This window comes from Lissotriton vulgaris, chromosome 5, assembly GCF_964263255.1.
Source record: "Lissotriton vulgaris chromosome 5, aLisVul1.2, whole genome shotgun sequence".
NCBI lineage: Eukaryota > Metazoa > Chordata > Amphibia > Caudata > Salamandridae > Lissotriton > Lissotriton vulgaris.
The window spans coordinates 299,775,407-299,793,302 of record NC_141693.1 but is presented as its reverse complement, the minus strand read 5'-3'; the positions used below and the strand labels follow the sequence as shown (position 1 = coordinate 299,793,302).

Sequence of the window (17,896 nt, the reverse complement as noted above, 5' to 3'; positions counted from 1 at the left end):
AAAAATTGTCTGAAAAATAATACCCTATGAGACGTTGTATGTTGCAGGCCCATTAGAAGCATAAAATAATTAAAACATAATAACAATCCAAAATAAACAACACTAGAAAAAGTGTTGGATTTTGTAGGAATTCGATTTACTATTCCCACACCATATCTAAGCAGTAGGAGGAAAAGCATTTTACTTTGAAGGAGTTATATGTCATCCCTGATTCAAGGATGGCACAAGGAAGTCCAATCTGTTCACCAAAATCTTAGAGAATATTTATGCCATGCTGTATTCTCATGAGTAGAAGCGCAGAATGGAATATTTGTGGCATTAATCCATGTTTGCACTAGTCAGTTAAGCTCTATTTGGAACATGGAATATTGAGTTTGACATTTGCTCTGTAGCAATAAATGTATTCATCTGTGTTTATTAGTTCACCTATTCCAAACAAGCTATGTTATCGAGACACATTCATTGTTACTGGCATGACAAATATATGTTGACGTCTTAAAAAATTTCAAAGTAAAAAAAGGGGTGCACAGCCAGTCCTCAAGCCTTAGTTGCAGGGACCCTCAAAGGAGCCAATCATGGTTTTATTAAAAAAAAAATCTAAAATGTGTCCCACGGCCCGGTCCCGGTATATTCGCATAAAAAATGGCTCCATGAGTCTTTGGTACTACAGACCCAATGTGCCATTACAAATGTCAAAGCACCATGAATCCTAAAACCGTAATAGTTAGTGCACATTTATATGATTATTATTAGAGAACAAGGCCATATTCCAATTCATTTCAACAAAACAGAAAATTTAACACGCAAAAAAAAACTTTCCTGCCTCAAGGATTGCATGCTACAATAACTTGTAAGGGAAATAACTCTGCTAATCATCACAGGGTGTCTTCAGTGTGCTTTTATCTGCCCCCTGCACATACTTAAAACATGGCACGGGGGAGGCGGAGGCGGAGCCAGCCATGATAGGGGCCCAGGTCAAATGTCACCCGGTGAAGGGAACATGCCCCCCACAACAAGCTTGCGAAAACAGGGGGCACCTGATTGGTCGCCCCCCAGTCCCGCTGCTAGCCCCTCAATCACGGGATGAGGCTGTAAGCGGTCAGGGGGTTCAAAAGGTGGTGTAGATCCCAAACTGGACACACAACCTCCCCCCCCACCAGTCGAAGCGGAATCCCACCCATCCATGCCAAAAAGAAGTGGGCATCACAGGCTTAGGACAGAGGAAAGGGCGGAAGAAACTCAGAAAATGTCCAAATGAGGAAATTACTATAGGTAGATGAGCTGCTCACACAAGGGCCCTTGGGATGCCACACGACAGGGACACTGAGGGAGCGAATGGCAGCACACAGCCACTGGCAGAGTAGATGAGATGCTCGCACAGGGTCCTTGGGATGCCACACAGCAGGGGCACTGAGGAACAAGGGAGGGGCCAACAAGGGTACTGGGCAAGCGGAATGGCACTTGCAGCCTGCCTGGGACGGTCCTAAAAGACGCCCACAAATCTGGTAGCAAGGGAAGCCTGCAACCGTAAACACAGAGGCCTTGAGTAAAGGGGCACCTCGAACAGGAGTGCAGTGCCGTCATAAAAGGAACAACAAGAAAATTAAAGGACAATGAATGATGTAGAATGACATGGATGTTTATGAATGACCAACCAGTTGCGAGATGTACAAACCATGTTGTAATAAACTGCGACCTTTCTATGCACCATATCATGTCGTCAATCGAATGATTTATGGGTAAGGGACGCAGGTTTGGGCAGGGCGCTGAAAATGAGGGGGGAGGACTCTCACCAGGGGGGAGTTAACTCCTTGCACACGAGTTTTTGTTAAACATATTTTCTTAAAACAAATGCACATTAAAACACAGGGCAATAATCATATATGCAGATGCGCAGAGTGGATTCACCACTGTGGATTCACTCGAGGACTCGCTCGCCTCTTGAGCCAGTGTACCTTCCACACTGTGGCACATGGAACCTTACCCAACGTAAACTTCCCGAAGTGCGAGTTCCTCCTCTTTTTCCTGTGGAGTTCACAGCAAACACAACTCGGATTTGAATGCACACATCCGGCTGGGGCACGAAGGGTGCTTTTACTGCATGTTAACTAGTCCGTGCGCAACAGCTGCCTTTGGTTGTGGATGTTAGGAGTGCACCTGTGCACGGAGTCTAATATACAAATCTCTTATTTTCCCTTTACAATTAGATTTTCGAAGAAGTTCCAGGTTCAGACAGATGGAAGGATTCTTCTCTTCGGAATAATAAATTGGCTCGTTTTGAGAAAAAAAAAACTTTCTCCCCCAGGAGCGGTATGTCGACCCTCTGAAGTGCCGCCATTTTCTTTTTAATTTTCGACGACGTCCTGATCCGTCCGTGTACAATACTAGCCCACAGCTTCCGGAACGACGTTCTTTCTACCTCCACTGGTGCTGCTGTTCGTGAAATATGCCTCTGCGGTGTGTCCTTGCTCTGGCTTTCTTAATGGGACTAGGAATTCTACCGAGGCTGACAGGAGGCGACGAGCCCGTCACCTATCAGGTCTTCGAGGAAGTCGGTGACATCATGCTCGGCGGATTGTTTCCTATCCACTCGAGCGTGAGTGACGTGGGTGACCCCTCGAGGCCGGAACCTTTGACCTGCAAGAAGTAAGCCCGGCAGTAGCAACCTTCCGAAATTTCAGGTTTGGAATGGAGGGCGGATATTTACATGGTGTAAGAAGGGAGGTCAGAGGTCATACTGAAAAAGGTAGCTCAATAGATTAGACTTGAGCCAGTAGTACAAAGTTACCTATGTAACCTGAGGTTAGAGGTTTGACTATAGACTGGGACGACCCCGTTTTATATTCCCACGAGAGAGCTACAGTTAATACTATTGAGCTGGGAAATAATGGTGCCTTTCCTTCAATTTGCTGTATGGTGTGCACTGCAGAAATGGGTAATGTTGATATAGAAGCTGGAAGCTGAGCTTTGAGTAAGGTTGCTCTGTTGTTCCATGTCACCCAGAGTGTCATGCACCTCTCTTGTGCAAATGTTTGTTTTTAGGTGTACTGGTGCAGTTGGATCGACTTGAATATACCTAGACTACAAATCCAATAAAAAAATTAGATTGCGAAGGGCTGGAACTCTGTTAAATGGTAACCTAAGGATTACCATAGGTTAACTATTTTCAAAAGTGTCCATTGGTGGTGCATAAGAGATTGCATAATGGTCAATTTTGAGAGTTGCGTTTCTAACAAATTAAGTTGAATGTAGTGACGTCTGCAAAGCAAGATACCTGACAATATCTTTGAGGACAACAAGATGAATTTGTCGTAATAAAATATGCCTTAATTTCTTGATAAACAAGTGATGGGCCCGTTTACTCTATCGGAGTGTTATAGCAACCAAATTAAACATTGAAGGGTGTTGAAAAGGCAATATTAACTCCCTATCTTTCAATTCTTTTGCCATCAAAATAGAAGTGTGTTGTGATGAGAGATTCTTGCACATATGTTGCGAGAGTAATGTTGTACCTAATAGAACACAGTGAAGAGTGGAAGTTGGGGCTTTCCTCTACCACTTTGTTATCTTTGAAACAGAGGTTCTCTGTTAGTTCGAGTTGGATAGGAGAACATTCTTGTCATGATTTGTGGGAGGTGCATGTTTTGTGAAAACTGGTTACAAGCCCTTGTTATAAATGATTTCGTCTTTGGTAAAAATAAATCAGCCTTTAGCATTTTACAGCTACAGTACAAACTAGTCTTCTTAAATGTACTATTTATAATCGCCAGAAGGTACTTTGCCTAGTTTGCAGCAGTAGTATAATGTTGATGTTGAGAAGAAGCAGATCGGATGGATTTAGTTTGGATAATGTGGCAAGTAATGGAAGCCCCTTTGTGCGTAGTAGAATCAGAACTGGAAAACAGCAAATGCTTAAATTTTCCTGGCAGACAGGACAGAAAATGCATAACTCAAACTAGCTTTCGATAATATGGAACTTTTCAGGACCTATATTATCTGATTGCATTTAAGGAAGCGCCACAATATTTTTAGCCAAAATGTCCAGAAATTAAGTTTACCAAATATACTGCAATAGCGAACTTAATCAAGGTTCTGAGAGAAGTTTCCCATTGTGAGGATTACCTGAAGGGTTCCAAATGCAGAATTATTTGGTACCTAATGTACCATATACTAGGGACTCACAAGGGTAACCCAGTAACCAATCTGGAGTGTCCCTAAAGTACATGCAATCTTTTTAGAGAGGAAGCAGCTAGGCTGGTGTCCTGAATAGCAGGGCCCCAGCCAGACTAAAGTAAAAAAACAGTGAAACACCAGCAAAAAGTGTGGGTAACCATGGTAAGCAGATCCTACTCTCCTACAAATACTTCAACCAGGAAGTGTTGACAGCCATCTTGGGACTCGGCTTGAAGCAATCTCCCAGAAATAAAGTAAAAAGGGGAGAGGGTAGTCTTGAAAAGACGATGAAGCCGTGGGTTGATAAAAATGATCTTTATTAAGCTAACAGGAATGGCCCCCGGTCAGCCCCAACAGTCACTGCAGCTCCCAACTTCTATAGCGCCACACAGGTTCTTGAAGTGGGGGCAACAGCGCGTCAGTAACATGACATGTGAGCGCAGTAATAAGGATTACAAACACAACATAACACATCTCCCCTCCTAAATGGAAAATGTACAGCTTATATGCTGATAATAAAACCTATGTGCGCAATGCAAACTATGAATACAAAGCTAACACACTGGAGTGCCAGGCAACATGTTGCACTCCAGCATATAGAATATAACATAAGCAGACAGCAAAACTGAATTGCAATCATACACTTCCAAATATCTGGGCCTGATTTGCATCACGCACTAGGTTCCCTTCCGAATTTCCAAAGACCCTCCATTCTCAAACCCACTTCTCCTCACCCACTCTCTTCTGACTGACTGTATATGGCCACTTTCCTGGTGTTCCACCATTTTCCATCATCCAACTTGACAACATTCCCCCTTACTTCAACAATCACCTTAGGTGTTAATAGCTTGGAACATCCTTTCTTATGGAGATGATCACTGTGCACTCTGACTATCATGCCTTTGTTAAATACTGTGCTTTCTTTCCTCAATCTATTATTGTGACACAGTCTGTACCTTGTTTGATACTTGTCCACATTCTCACATAATTCTTTATAATTCACTTTAACTGTACCTTCTCTAGCCAGCCATGCTCCCTTACAAGGCACCCTACCCTTCAGCAGACTAAACGGTGTGACACCTGTTGCTGAATAAGGTGTGGCACGATAATTCCATAACATCTTTCACCTGATCCTTCTAACATAGATTGGTATGCCTTGCCAACTAAATGCTCTCTCCCAAAACACAGTTAAATCGTTCAATCATACCATTCCCAATTAGATGATAAACAGGGGTTTTGCAATGTTTAATGCCCCTTTTGTTCAGAAAACTGCTGAATTCTTCTGACACAAATTGAGGACCGTTGTCGGTTAACACTTTTGCCGGACGCCCCTCACGCTGATATATGTCCTCACAGAATGCCATCACATTTTTTGTTTTCACCTCCTACACAAATCCCACTTCCGGCTATTTTCAAAATAATTATCCATCAAAACAATGGAATATTTTCATTAGCACCTGAACTTTCAAAAGGGCCACAAATGTCCATGGCTAACCTTTGCCATGGTTGTCTGAGTAACGATATTGGGCATATTGACGTCTCCAGAACCTTGTGAGATTTATCGCTCCAAGCACAGGGAATGCAATCACATACCCATCTTTCTACTTGCTTATCCATCCCTGGCCAACAAAACTCTACACAAGCTCTTTTCTTCATGCCCATCATGCCACCAAGCCCCTCATGAAGCAAACTCACAACTCTCTCCCTCAAACCCCTCAGTATCACACCCAACATGGCTTTAGACCATGCCACCCCACAGAGTCTGCCCTGATTATGGCTACAGAGGAGATTCGTAAACAACTGGATGGGGGCGGGAAGAGCCGTCCTTATCCTACTTGACCTATCAGCAGCATTTGGCACCGTTAATCATATGGTGTTAGTGCGGCAGCTGGAGGCAATAGGAATTAAAGAGATGGCTCTAACCCTACCCTCCTCCTTTCTAGAAGCCAGAGAGCAGAGGGGGTTTTGGGACAATCTCAATTCTGAGAAATTCTACCTCCCATGTGGGGTGCCACAAGGTTCGGCTTTATTACCAACCCTACATCTGTGTCACCCCAGCAGGGCTTCATATCCATGAAATAGGTTATACACCACAGCTCCTTAAACAGGGTACTCTTCATACATTATTATTGCTGAACAGTAGGATCCCGCCTGCTGTTCCCCACTTGCTTAAAACAGCTCTATGGTACTGGAGGGGAACACTGCAATACAGTAAAAGAGTCTCCCCATACTCCCCCAATATTCCCTTACTTGGGATACCTACCGGGACGGGGCTAATTTCTAAACGTGTTGTGTTCCAATGAGTACAAGAAGGTGTGACATCGTTCAGAACACTGACAGACCACGATAATTTCATTCACACTCAAGCGGTCCCTCTGACACTGTTTCTCCTCCATGCCACTATCTCCCATTATATTAAATGCTGCTGGTTCTCTGAAGGGATTGAACCCCCTACCCACGAGCTAGTCCATGCGATGCATCTCATGGGAGAGGGACGTCACCTTATCCATTGGTTATACAAGGGCATTAGGGCACACTCAGGAATACCACTAACTCTACTCCGAGCTAAGTGGACCATGGAGTTGGGCAAGAACCTAACGGATAAAGAATGGGTTTCCATATTGGAATTCCCTAAGAAACTGTCTAGGAACGCTAAATTTAAATATATACAATACATGATTTTACACAGGGCATATCTCACACCACACCGCCTTAATAGTATATACCCGAATGCACAACTCCCTTGTCCTCGATGTCAGGAAGCTGATGCTGACCTACTCCACATGTTGTGGGATTGTTTGCGGTTACGAGGTTTTTGGCACACGATTAGATATAGGGTGCAAGAGATCCCTTTTACTGATGTCTGGTTGACAGCAGAGAGTTGTTTTTTGGATCTGCACAGGTGTCCCAAAGCGCAGAAAATCCGTTACAAATTTGTGGACATGGCTGTTTTAATAGCAAAACGTGCCATCATCATGAGATGAAAATCTGCCTCCCCCCCACACCACTTTCATGGAATGCAGAAACGACTCGCTGGGGCACCACAGAGAGTGTGATTATTAGACAAGAAGAATTTTGTGGCTTATGTAAAATACACATCTTTATGGAATGGGATCATATGCTAGAAGCTTTGAAAACTATAGATCTATTGGCCACTCCAACATCTCAGTACGCAATTACACCTCCCACATCCATATTAGCTAACTCGACTGAACCCATATAATGCCATAAATCTCACACTGTCTTATTAACCAGGCGCAATAAAATTAGTAAGACTGTTAGACCTGGCATCTTTGGCGTGGTTTCCCCTGTCTTTTTGTCTCTGCCTCCTGTATTTTTGACGCTGTGCTGGATTTTGTTTTTGCTGGTTTAGATGCTTTGGGCACTTTGCTACTGCTGATCAGTGTCAAAGTGCAAGTGCTCCTTGTGTAAATTGTTATTGTAATTGGTTATCCATGATTGGCATCTTTGTATCACCAAGAAGTCCCTAGTAAAGTGCGCTGAGTATGCCAGGGCTGGTGACACAAATGCTACTAGTGGGCCTGCAGCACTGATTGTGGCACCCACATGAGTAGATCTAAAATGGTGTCTCAGGCCTGCCAACGCAGTGCCTGTGTGCAGTCTGTGAACTGCCATGTCCTCCTGGTCAGTGCCCCCACTGACCAGGCCTAACTCTTCCCTTTCTGTGCATATTAGTCACACCTATGGAAGGCCCAAGGTACCCCCTTGGGCAGGGTGCAGTGTATGTGAAAGGTAGGGCATGTACTAGTGCAGGTGACATGCTTTGGTAGTGAATGACAGCCATTTTCATTTTTCACTGTTGTAAGACTACCTTGCCCATAGGCTATCATGGGGGATGCTGGCTACAGTGGCTACCAGCATATCTTCCCATAGGAGCGAGGTAGGACATAAAAGTCTGGTATCCCTGAACTCAGAATTTAATAACACATATTTTAGGAAAGGTGGTTTTTAAATCCTGTGTTTGAGAACGGCACTTTTAGAAAGTTGCTGTTCTCTTGTCTGACCTTTCTGTGTGCCTTGGCATGTTTGTGAATTGACTGTCTGGTTTGAGAGTGACAGAGGCTGGGGAGCCCCCAGGAGGCTGGCTGGGTCAGCCCTAGGCTGAATGACTGCATCTGCATCTTGAGTGGTGGGAGGGGATAGCACCTGGGCCTGAATGAGGCTGTGCCTGCCTTCCTCAATGCTGGCTCTACCTCCTGCTGGGCTGCGGACGACCCTGTCCCTCTCTCTGTAAGGAGAGGAGAAGCAAGGAAAACAAAGTGTTCAAGGAACACCCAGAACTGGTTCAGACCGGGCTCAAAGCCCTCCTGCACAAAGGGAACAAACATTTTTAGGGGTATAAGTACAGGACCCCTGGCTACAGAAAATTAGATCATCCTGGAATCAAGAAGGAACCTCTGCCAAGGAGAAAGCTGGAAGACTGAAGAAGGAAGACTTTCCTGCTTTTGCTTGGCTGGACTGAACCTGCAGTTGCTTTGCTGCCAAGGAGAGGGAAAGGACTTTGCTTTGTGCTGTGTCCCCTTGCTTGAAGGAATCTCCAAGGGCCTGAGAAGAGCTGGCTCCCTGTTAAGAAGTCCCAGGAACAAAAGGACTTCACCCCCAGCTTCCCTGAACTCTACTGAGAGAGTTCTGTCCTTCCTAGAGTGCTTGGGCCAGTTATGGTGCCTCTGGAAGTTGTACCTGTGTTGGGAAGCTGGAAACCAAGATTTTAAAGACTTTCTGCAAGTTTTATCGCATCGCTCGCTTGCGGAGCGCATCCCAGTCAGTGCATGAAATTCCCGCCGCTACGAAGGCAGAGATCTTCGCAGCGCCTGTTGCTGCTGCCAGAGTCGTCGCATACTTCATTTGCGGGACGCACCAGGCCGGTGCGGGAAGATTACCATCGCTGCGAGTATCGTCGCAGAGCCTGTCGTCACTGGGTGAGATCGTCACACCGCTTGCTTGCGGACCGCATGTTGTCGCTGCGAGAGTCGTCGCAGAGCCATCGCATCGAGGGGCCACGAGAGGAGAAGATCGTCGCTGAGCCACGCATTGTCTTCGTACCGGAGAGCGTCGCCGCCCCGAAGATCGTCGCATCGTACCTTTTGCGAGCCGCTTCCACCAGAACCTGTTGCACCGGAATCCATGCAAGGTATCGCATCCCTCCCCATACAGACCGGAGTCACCGCAACACACCCGCTACATCGATCGGGGTTGTCGCATTTATTTATTTATTTATTTAATGGCTTGTATAGCGCTAGACTCGACTCCTGGAGGTGTAACTCTGCGCTTGGTTCGCCCAACAGGTTTGGAAGGAAAGTGGCTCTCATGAGTGCGCTAGAGAGGGGGAGGGATAATTAAAACAGGAATGTCTTCAGCTGTTTCCTGAAAATTAAATAGTTGGTGCAGCATCTCAGGTCAAATGGAAGTTTGTTCCAGAGACTGGGGCCAAGATACGAAAGGGCTCTGCCTCCCAGTCTAGCCTTTCTGAAGGGAGGAACCTGTAGCAGAAACTGATTGCTAGAACAAAGAGTGCGTACTGGTTTGTAGGGGATGAACTTTTTCAGCCAAATACAAGGGGCCTGAACCAAAAATGCTTTTATGGATGACACAACAAGTTTTGAATTTTATCCGTTGTCGGATTGGCAGCCAGTGAAGTTTTTCTAAGAGAGGACAGGAGGGGGTTCTAGGCGGGGCATTGAGAACCAACCTTGCCGCGGTGTTCTGAGCCACCTGTAGCCTACTCAGCAGGTTGTCAGTTGCTGATATGAGGAGTCCATTACAGTAATCTAGGCGGCTAAGGACTAGGGCCTGGACAAGGGTTTTTCTGGGGGTGTCAGGTAGAAAAGGAAACACACGTCTTAGAAGTCCAATCACCCGAAAGCATGAACCAGTAGTTTGGTTGACATGTTCCTTTAGAGACAGTCCTTGGTCCAGCCGGACCCCTAGGTTCTTCACTGTCTGCTTAGGACTGGGAACGGGGTCCAGGTCTAATGGTCACCAATCTGGCGACCACAGTAGTTGGGCCTCTCCGAATAACATGACCTCGGTCTTCCCTACATTGCATTGCAGGAAATTTGAGGCCATCCAACAAGAAACCGCCCTCATGCCCTCCGAGAAAGAATGCTTAACTGCAGGAGTTAGGGTCTGAAAAGGGATTAACAGCTGAGTATCGTCAGCGTATGATACTGGGATAAATCCATAGGTTCTCATAAGGTCAGCTAGGGGGGCCACATATATGTTAAAAAGAGTGGGGCTTAAACACGAGCCCTGTGGCACCCCCTTGGTGATCATCATGGGCATAGAACGAAAGGAACCTAAGCTGACACTTTGTGAGCGATCTGATAGAAAACTCTTCAACCAGGGCAGAGCCAACCCTCCCACCCCAACCTCCTGCACACGACTGAGCAAGATTTCATGCGATATCGTGTCGAATGCTGCGGACAGGTCCAACAGCACCAGAATCATAGAGCTCCCTTTATCTTGTGCCATTCTGATGGTGTCGGTCACATAGAGGAGCGCCGATTCTGTGCTATAGTTGGGCCTGAATCCAGATTGGGAGTGGTCTAAACCTCCGGACCGCTCGATGAAATTCGACAGATGGGTATTGATATGCTTCTCCATCATCTTGCTTAGGTAGGGTAGTAGAGATATTGGGCGGAGGTTGGAAAGGTCTGTCCATGGGAGAGCCGAGTTCTTACGGATAGGATTTACTAGAGCTTTCTTCCATTCCTGTGGTACCTGACCCTCCTTGAGAGAGAAATTCATCAGGGTCTCGATCATGGGACAGAGTAGGTTGCCCAGAGAGGTAACAACTTTGGCAGGCATCAAGTCAAGGGGAGATCCTGTTTTGATTTGACCCATCAAAGTATGGATATCACACTGACTGACTTCAGGAAAGGCAGTAAGCGTTCAGGGGCAGAAGTTGGAGGGTGGGGGTGTTGTGGGGGAGCTACCCTATAAATTTGTAACCTTGATGATGTTGTCATATATCATCTCTATCTTATTTTAAAAAAAGATAGAGATGTCGTCACACAGTGATTGAGAGGAAGCATCCGTACTTTCACAGGCCACAGGTTTAATAAAGGCATCTAAAATCCGATAAAGTGCCTTGGAAGAATTATCAGCTTCCGTCAACTGAGAGACGAGATGAGTTTTTCGAGCCAACCTAATATTTTCATGATATATTGACAAAGCATCAAAATGTCATTTTTTTAGTTTCCTCAGAGTGCGTTTTTCTCCACGCTGCATCGAGCGGGGTTGTCACATCGCCTCCTCAGGGTCTCAGGAGTGATGCATCACTTACTTTTCAACGCTGCAGCTTTCATTTGGAACTTTTGTCGCATCTAAAGGTACTGTTGGCTAAAACGTGACGCAACTGTGGATTATTTTAATGCAACCTTATGAACTCTTTTGAAACCATATTCTTGAACTGTGTATTTTGGATTTTTGACGTTTTGGTCTTGTGTAGTTTAGATTAAATACCCTTATTTTTCTAAACTATTGTGGAGTCAGGTTGTGGTGTTTTCACTGTGGTACTGTGAGTGTTAGTACAAATACTTTACACATTGCCTTTGATAAGCCTGACTGCTCGTGCCAAGCTACCAAGGGGGTGAGCAGGGGTTATCTACAGAGTGTATCCTCCTTACCCTGACTAGAAGCAAGGGTCCCTATTTGGACAGTGGTACCTACCTCTGACAACTAGAGACCCCCAGTTCTGACATTGTTGGTCAGCGGTGGGATTTGAACTTGTATTTGTACTAGACCCACAGTGACTGGTGTACATCACTAGTGTGTGCAGACCACTACGCCACTGCATACTAAGGTTGAGTTTATTTTTGGTTGGTTCTATTTTTGAGTAACTCTTCAAAGCATCATGTCTGTGAGTGGAAAGGCACCCAATGTGGAGGCAGAATTGGAGTGGTCATTGAAGATTTGTATTCCTACAAAGTTACACAGCTTAGACAATTCTGCAACAAGTTTGAGTGCCCCATAAAGAGCAAGGACGAGCTGCAAAGCGGCTTGAAGTCCTGGTGGGAGGCCCAAGAAGGAAATTATGCAAGTGGAAGGGGGGGTTTCAACCCCAGGATTTGCCAGTGGGCAGACCAAACTCAAGGGCTGACAGTCACCACTCCAGCCGGGGTCTTACCCCAGAAGAGTTAGAAGAGAATCAGAGAGTAAGAGACTATGACTTGGAAGTCATGAGGTTAAAGATGAAGCAATTGGAAATGGAAAAAGAGAGAGAAAAGGCGGCGGAGGAGATTAAAAATGCCTGTGCCTTGGAGGAGAAGAAATTGCTTTTGGCTCATGAGTTCAGCATGAGGGAACTGGATATCAAGGCCAAGCAGGTGGATTCCAATTCAAATGGTGGCAGCGCACAGACCGTGCAGGGGGGTAAAGTATATATTCCCAAGGATCTGGTACAGAATTACCATAGGAGAGTGGATATCTATGCCTGGTTTACTTCTTGTGAGATTGCATTAAGAATGAATGGTGTGCCTGAACAGCATTGGGGGGCGGGCCTGTGGAAACATTTTGAGGCTTCTGGGAGGAGTGCCCTAGAGCCCTTAGAGTTAGCAGGTACCATGACCTACCCCAATATGAAGGAGGCCCTATGTCTCAGGTATGGATTTACTCCAGAGCAGTACAGACTGCAGTTTAGAAACTCTAGGAAGAAAGAGTCTGAGACTTGGATGGAGTGTATGAATTTGTACTTGTGTGCACAGGAAGGTTGGATGAAGGGCAGCAAAGTAACTGATTACAAGGGGTTGTTGCATCTAATTAGTTGGGAGCACTTGAGTAGTCTTTGTGTTCCAGAACTTTGCCAGCATCTTTTAGACAGCAAGCTGACCGATCCCATTGAGCTTGCTAAGGAGGCGGACCGCTGGACCAGTACCAGGGTCCACAGAGGAATTGTGGGTACCACAGCCAAAGGTGGGTAGGGTCCCCAGAAAAAGAGTGGGGGTACAAGGGTAACCAGAAGGAGTTCTCTCAAGGGCCCCAAAATAGTTCCCAGGGAATGGAGTCCCAAACCCCCAGACCTAGACAGCCATGGCCCCCTAGGGGCAGGTGGGAGAACATGGACAACAGGGGTCCCCCTACCTGTTTTCACTGCAATGAGGTGGGCCACTTTGCTCCTAAATGCCCCCAAGAAACCCCAGCACCAACTGGTACTCCAGCCCCAGGGTTAGCAAGTGTAGCTTTGGGAGGGGATTTGGTTTCTAGTGGGGAGGAGGGACTAGCAGTTATGACCCGTGTCTCTTTAAGAGACCAAGAGATGGTCCAGGAAACCTTCCTGCCCCCTAACACTAACAAATACGGGCAGAAGGTGATCATCAATGGGAGGGAGATAGAGGCTCTGAGAGACACAGGTGCCAGCGTGACATCCGTGAGGTGTCAGTGGATGTCTGAAGAGCAGGTCATTCCCAATGTACTCCGCCCAGTAGTTGCAGCTGACAGCTCAGTGCGCCCCTGCAAAGTGGCACGTGTTCCCTTTGAGTGGAGGGGGGTCTCTGATCTCTTAGATGTTGTTGTCAGTGAAGCCTTGCCTGTAGAGTGTCTGCTAGGTAACGACCTGGAGAGTTCTCCATGAAAGGATGTGGAGCACCAAGCTTATCTGGAGATGTTGGGTTTGCCCGCGTGGATCTGCGTGACCACGCTGGCTATGGCAGTCAGTAAGGGTGATTCAGCAGAACTGGAGCCTGAAACACTGGCCCGGAGACCTGCCAGGAGAGGAAGAAGCAGGGGGCGAGGGAAACCCGTCCCAGCTGTTCCCACTGCCCAGGAAGGAGCAGAACCTGAGGGGGATGCCCTGGAGCCTGCCGGGGAACAGGTGGCCAAACTGGGGGAGCTACCCGAGCTGGCCCATTGGCAGCAAGAAGGTGGGCCCTCCACGGAGGAATTCTTCAAGGCGCAGAAAGAGTGCCCTTCCCTCATTGGTGTGCGGCAGCAGGCTGCAGACCAGGCAGCAGATGGAGCGTCCAAGGATCCTCTCATTTACTGGGAAGATGAGTTGTTGTATAGGGAGCCTAAGTTAGCTGAGCCCGGTGCAGCCAGTGTGCTGGTGGTACCCGAGCGCTTCAGGAACTTCCTAATGGGTCTGACTCATGACGTGCCTCTCACAGGACATCTGGAGCAAGACAAGACATTCCAAAGGCTTGTCACCCACTTCTACTGGCCCCAGATGAAGAAGCACATTGGTACCTTTTGTAGTTCTTGTCAAACATGTCAGGCCAGTGGCAAGAGCGGAGGGAAGTGCAAGGTACCCCTCCAACCCTTTCCTGTGGTGAGCACCCCTTTCGAGTGGGTGGGCATCGACATAGTGGGGCCCCTGGACCCCAAGACAGCCTTAGGGAACAGGTTCATCCTGGTCTTGGTGGACCATGCCACCCGGTACCCAGAAGCTGTCCCTTTCAGGACAATCACAGCCCCCGTGGTGGGCCGTGCATTGATCGGGATCTGTTCCCGTGTGGGGTTCCCCAGAGAGGTGGTCTCCGACCGGGGTACCAACTTCATCTCTAGGTACATGAAGTCTCTGTGGGAGGAGTGTGGGGTAACTTATAAGTTCACCACTCCTTACCACCATCAAGGAAATGGGTTGGTTGAAAGGTTCAACCGCACCCTGAAAGGTATGATTATGGGCCTAGCGGAGCCCATGAGACAGAAGTGGGACATCTTTCTACCATGCCTGTTGATTCTCTACAGGGAGGTGCCTCAGAAATCCTTAGGGTTCAGTCCCTTTGAACTTCTGTATGGCCACCCTGTTCGAGGACCTCTCACACTAGTGAAGGAGGGGTGGGAGAAATCCAGTGGGAAAACCCCCCAGGATGTGTTCAGCTATGTGCTGGCCCGCCGCAACCAGACAACGCTTCAGGAAGCTCGCTCAGGAGAACCTAGAAGCTAGCCAGGAAGAAATGAAAAGATGGTACGACCAGAATACCACTCTGGTTGAATTTCAACATGGGCAGAAAGTGTGGGTGATGGCGCCAGTGGAGACTTGTGCGCTCCAAGACAAGTGGACTGGACCATATGAGGTGGTGGAGTACAAGAGTGAAGTAACCTACCTGGTTAACTTGAAGACTCCCAGGCAGCCCCTGAGAGTCTTGCATGTGAACTGCCTCAAACCACACTTTGAGAGGTCTGAAGTGACAGTGTTCCTGGCTGCAGATGCTGGAATGGAAGAGGAAAGTGACCCCCTTCCTGACCTCCTGGCAGCCAAGGAGCAAGACTGGTCAGTGGATGGTGTGGTCCTCTCACCCACCCTGATCCCAGAACAGCAGAGGGACTGTCGCCAAGTGTTGGGTCAGTTTGCCTCCCTGTTCTCCCTGACCCCAGGTGTCACCAATTGGTGCGTCCATGATGTGACACTGGAGATAGTTTACCTGTGAAACTGAAATTTTACAAGGTAGCTGACAAGGTCAGGGTCAGCATCAAGGAAGATGTTTCCAAGATGTTAGCGCTAGGGGTGATTGAGCCCTCCAGCAGCCCCTGGGCTAGCCCAGTGGTCTTAGTGCCAAAGCGGCTGCGCCTGGTGCCACCCCAGAACTCCGGTTCTGTGTGGACTACCGTGGGCTCAGTGCGATCACGAAGACTGACGCACACCCCATCCCCAGAGCTGATGAGCTCGTGGATCGGTTGGGAGCTGCCCAGTACCTCAGTACGTTTGATTTAACGTCTGGGTACTGGCAGATTGCCTTAACTGAGGGGGCCAAAGAGAGGTCTGCATTCTCAACGCCTGAGGGGCACTTCCAGTTCCGAGTCAGGCCCTTTTGGGTTGAAGAATGCCTCTGCCACATTCCAGAGACTGGTTAACCAGGTACTGATCGGGCTGGAGGAATTCAGCGCCACATGCCTGGATGACATTGCTGTGTTCAGCTCCACGTGGGAGGAATACTTGCAACACCTCTGTGAAGTGTTGGAGGCTCTGCAAAGGGCAGGCCTCACTATCAAGGCCAGCAAGTGCCCGATAGGGCAGGGATCTGTGGTGTATTTGGGACACCAGGTGGTGAGCGGCAGGTGGCGCCCCTACAGGCGAAGATTGATACCATTCTGGCTTGGGAGCCCCCCAAGACCCAGACAGAGGTGAGAGCCTTTTTAGGTCTCACCGGATATTACCGACGGTTTGTCAAGGGATATGGCACCATCGTTGCCCCCTTGACAGAGCTGACTTCAAAGAAGCAGCCCAGGAGACTGAATTGGACCGAAGCCTGCCAAACTGCTTTTGATGCCCTGAAAACTGCCATGTGTACATCACCGGTGCTCAAGGCACCTGATTTTGAGTTTGTAGTGCAGACAGATGCTTCAGAGCATGGTGTGGGAGCAGTTCTCTCACAGATCAACGACGAGGGCTGGGACCAACCTGTAGCTTTCATTAGTAGGAGGCTACAACCCAGGGAACAGAGGTGGAGTGCATTTGAAAGGAAAGATTTTGCTGTGGTCTGGCCTCTGAAGAAGCTGAGGCCCTACCTGTTTGGAACTCACTTCCGGGTTCAGACAGACCACAGGCCCCTCAGATGGCTAATGCAGATGAGGGGTGAGAACCCAAAACTGTTGAGGTGGTCCATCTCCCTACAGGGAATGGAGTTTACGGTGGAACACCGCCCTGGTACAGAACACGCCAATGCTGATGGTCTGTCCAGATTCTTCCGCCTTAGTGAATAGAACTCCAAGAGGGTGGGCAGTTCTCCCCACTTCTGGAGGGGACATGTGTTAGACCTGGCATCTTTGGCGTGGTTTCCCCTGTCTTTTTGCCTCTGCCTCCTGTATTTTTGACGCTGTGCTGGATTTCGTTTTTGCTGGTTTAGATGCTTTGGGCACTTTGCCACTCCTGATCAATGTCAAAGTGCAAGTGCTTCCTGTGTAAATTGTTATTGTAATTGGTTATCCATGATTGGCATATTTGTATCACCAAAAAGTCCCTAGTAAAGTGCACTGAGTGTGCCAGGGCTGGTGATACAAATGCTACTAGGGGGCCTGCAGCACTTATTGCGCCACCCACATGAGTAGCCCTAAAATGGTTTCTCAGGCCTGCCACCGCAGTGCCTTTATGCAGACTGTGAACTGCCATGTCCTCCTGGTCAGTGTCCCCACTGACCAGGCCTAACCCTTCCCTTTCTGTGGACATTAGTCACCCCTATGGAAGGCCCAAGATACCCCCTTGGGCAGGGTGCAGTGTATATGAAAGGTAGAGCATGTACTAGTGCAGGTGACACGCTCTGGTAGTTAATGACAGTCATTTTCGTTTTTCACTATTGTAAGGCTACCTTGCCCATAGTCTATCATTGCTACCAACATATCTTCCCATAGGAGCAAGGAAAGACATAAAAGTCTGGTATCCCTGAATTCAGAATTTAATAACACATCTTTTAGGAAAAGTGGTTTTTACATCCTGTGTTTGAGAACAGCACTTTTAGAAAGTTACTGTTCTCTTGTCTGACCTTCCTCTGTGCCTTGGCCTTTTTGTGAATTGACTGTCTGGTTTGAGAGTGACAGGGGCTGGGGAGCCCCCAGGAGGCTGGCTGGGTCAGTCCTAGGCTGAATGACTGCATCTGCATCTTGAGTGGTGGGAGGGGATAGCACCTGTACCTGAATAGGGCTGTGCCTGCCTTCCACAATGCTGGCTCCACTTCCTGCTGGGCGGCTGATGACCCTGCCCCTGTCTTTGAAAGGAATGGAGAAGCCAGGAAAACAAAGTGCTCAAGGAACACCCAGAACTGGTTCAGAC

At 47.7% G+C, this 17,896-nt stretch overlaps 1 protein-coding gene across 1 annotated transcript in view; it reads left to right on the top strand.

Annotated features, from left to right (window-relative positions):
* The first annotated feature begins 2,446 nt into the window (after nt 1-2,446).
* The window catches only part of LOC147710768 (taste receptor type 1 member 3-like), a 199,569-nt gene continuing 184,119 nt past the window's right edge, over nt 2,447-17,896 (top strand). The window contains exon 1 of the mRNA XM_086920052.1: nt 2,447-2,646. Coding sequence (XP_086776178.1) covers nt 2,447-2,646 — 200 coding nt within the window. The remainder of the gene's footprint in view (nt 2,647-17,896) is intronic.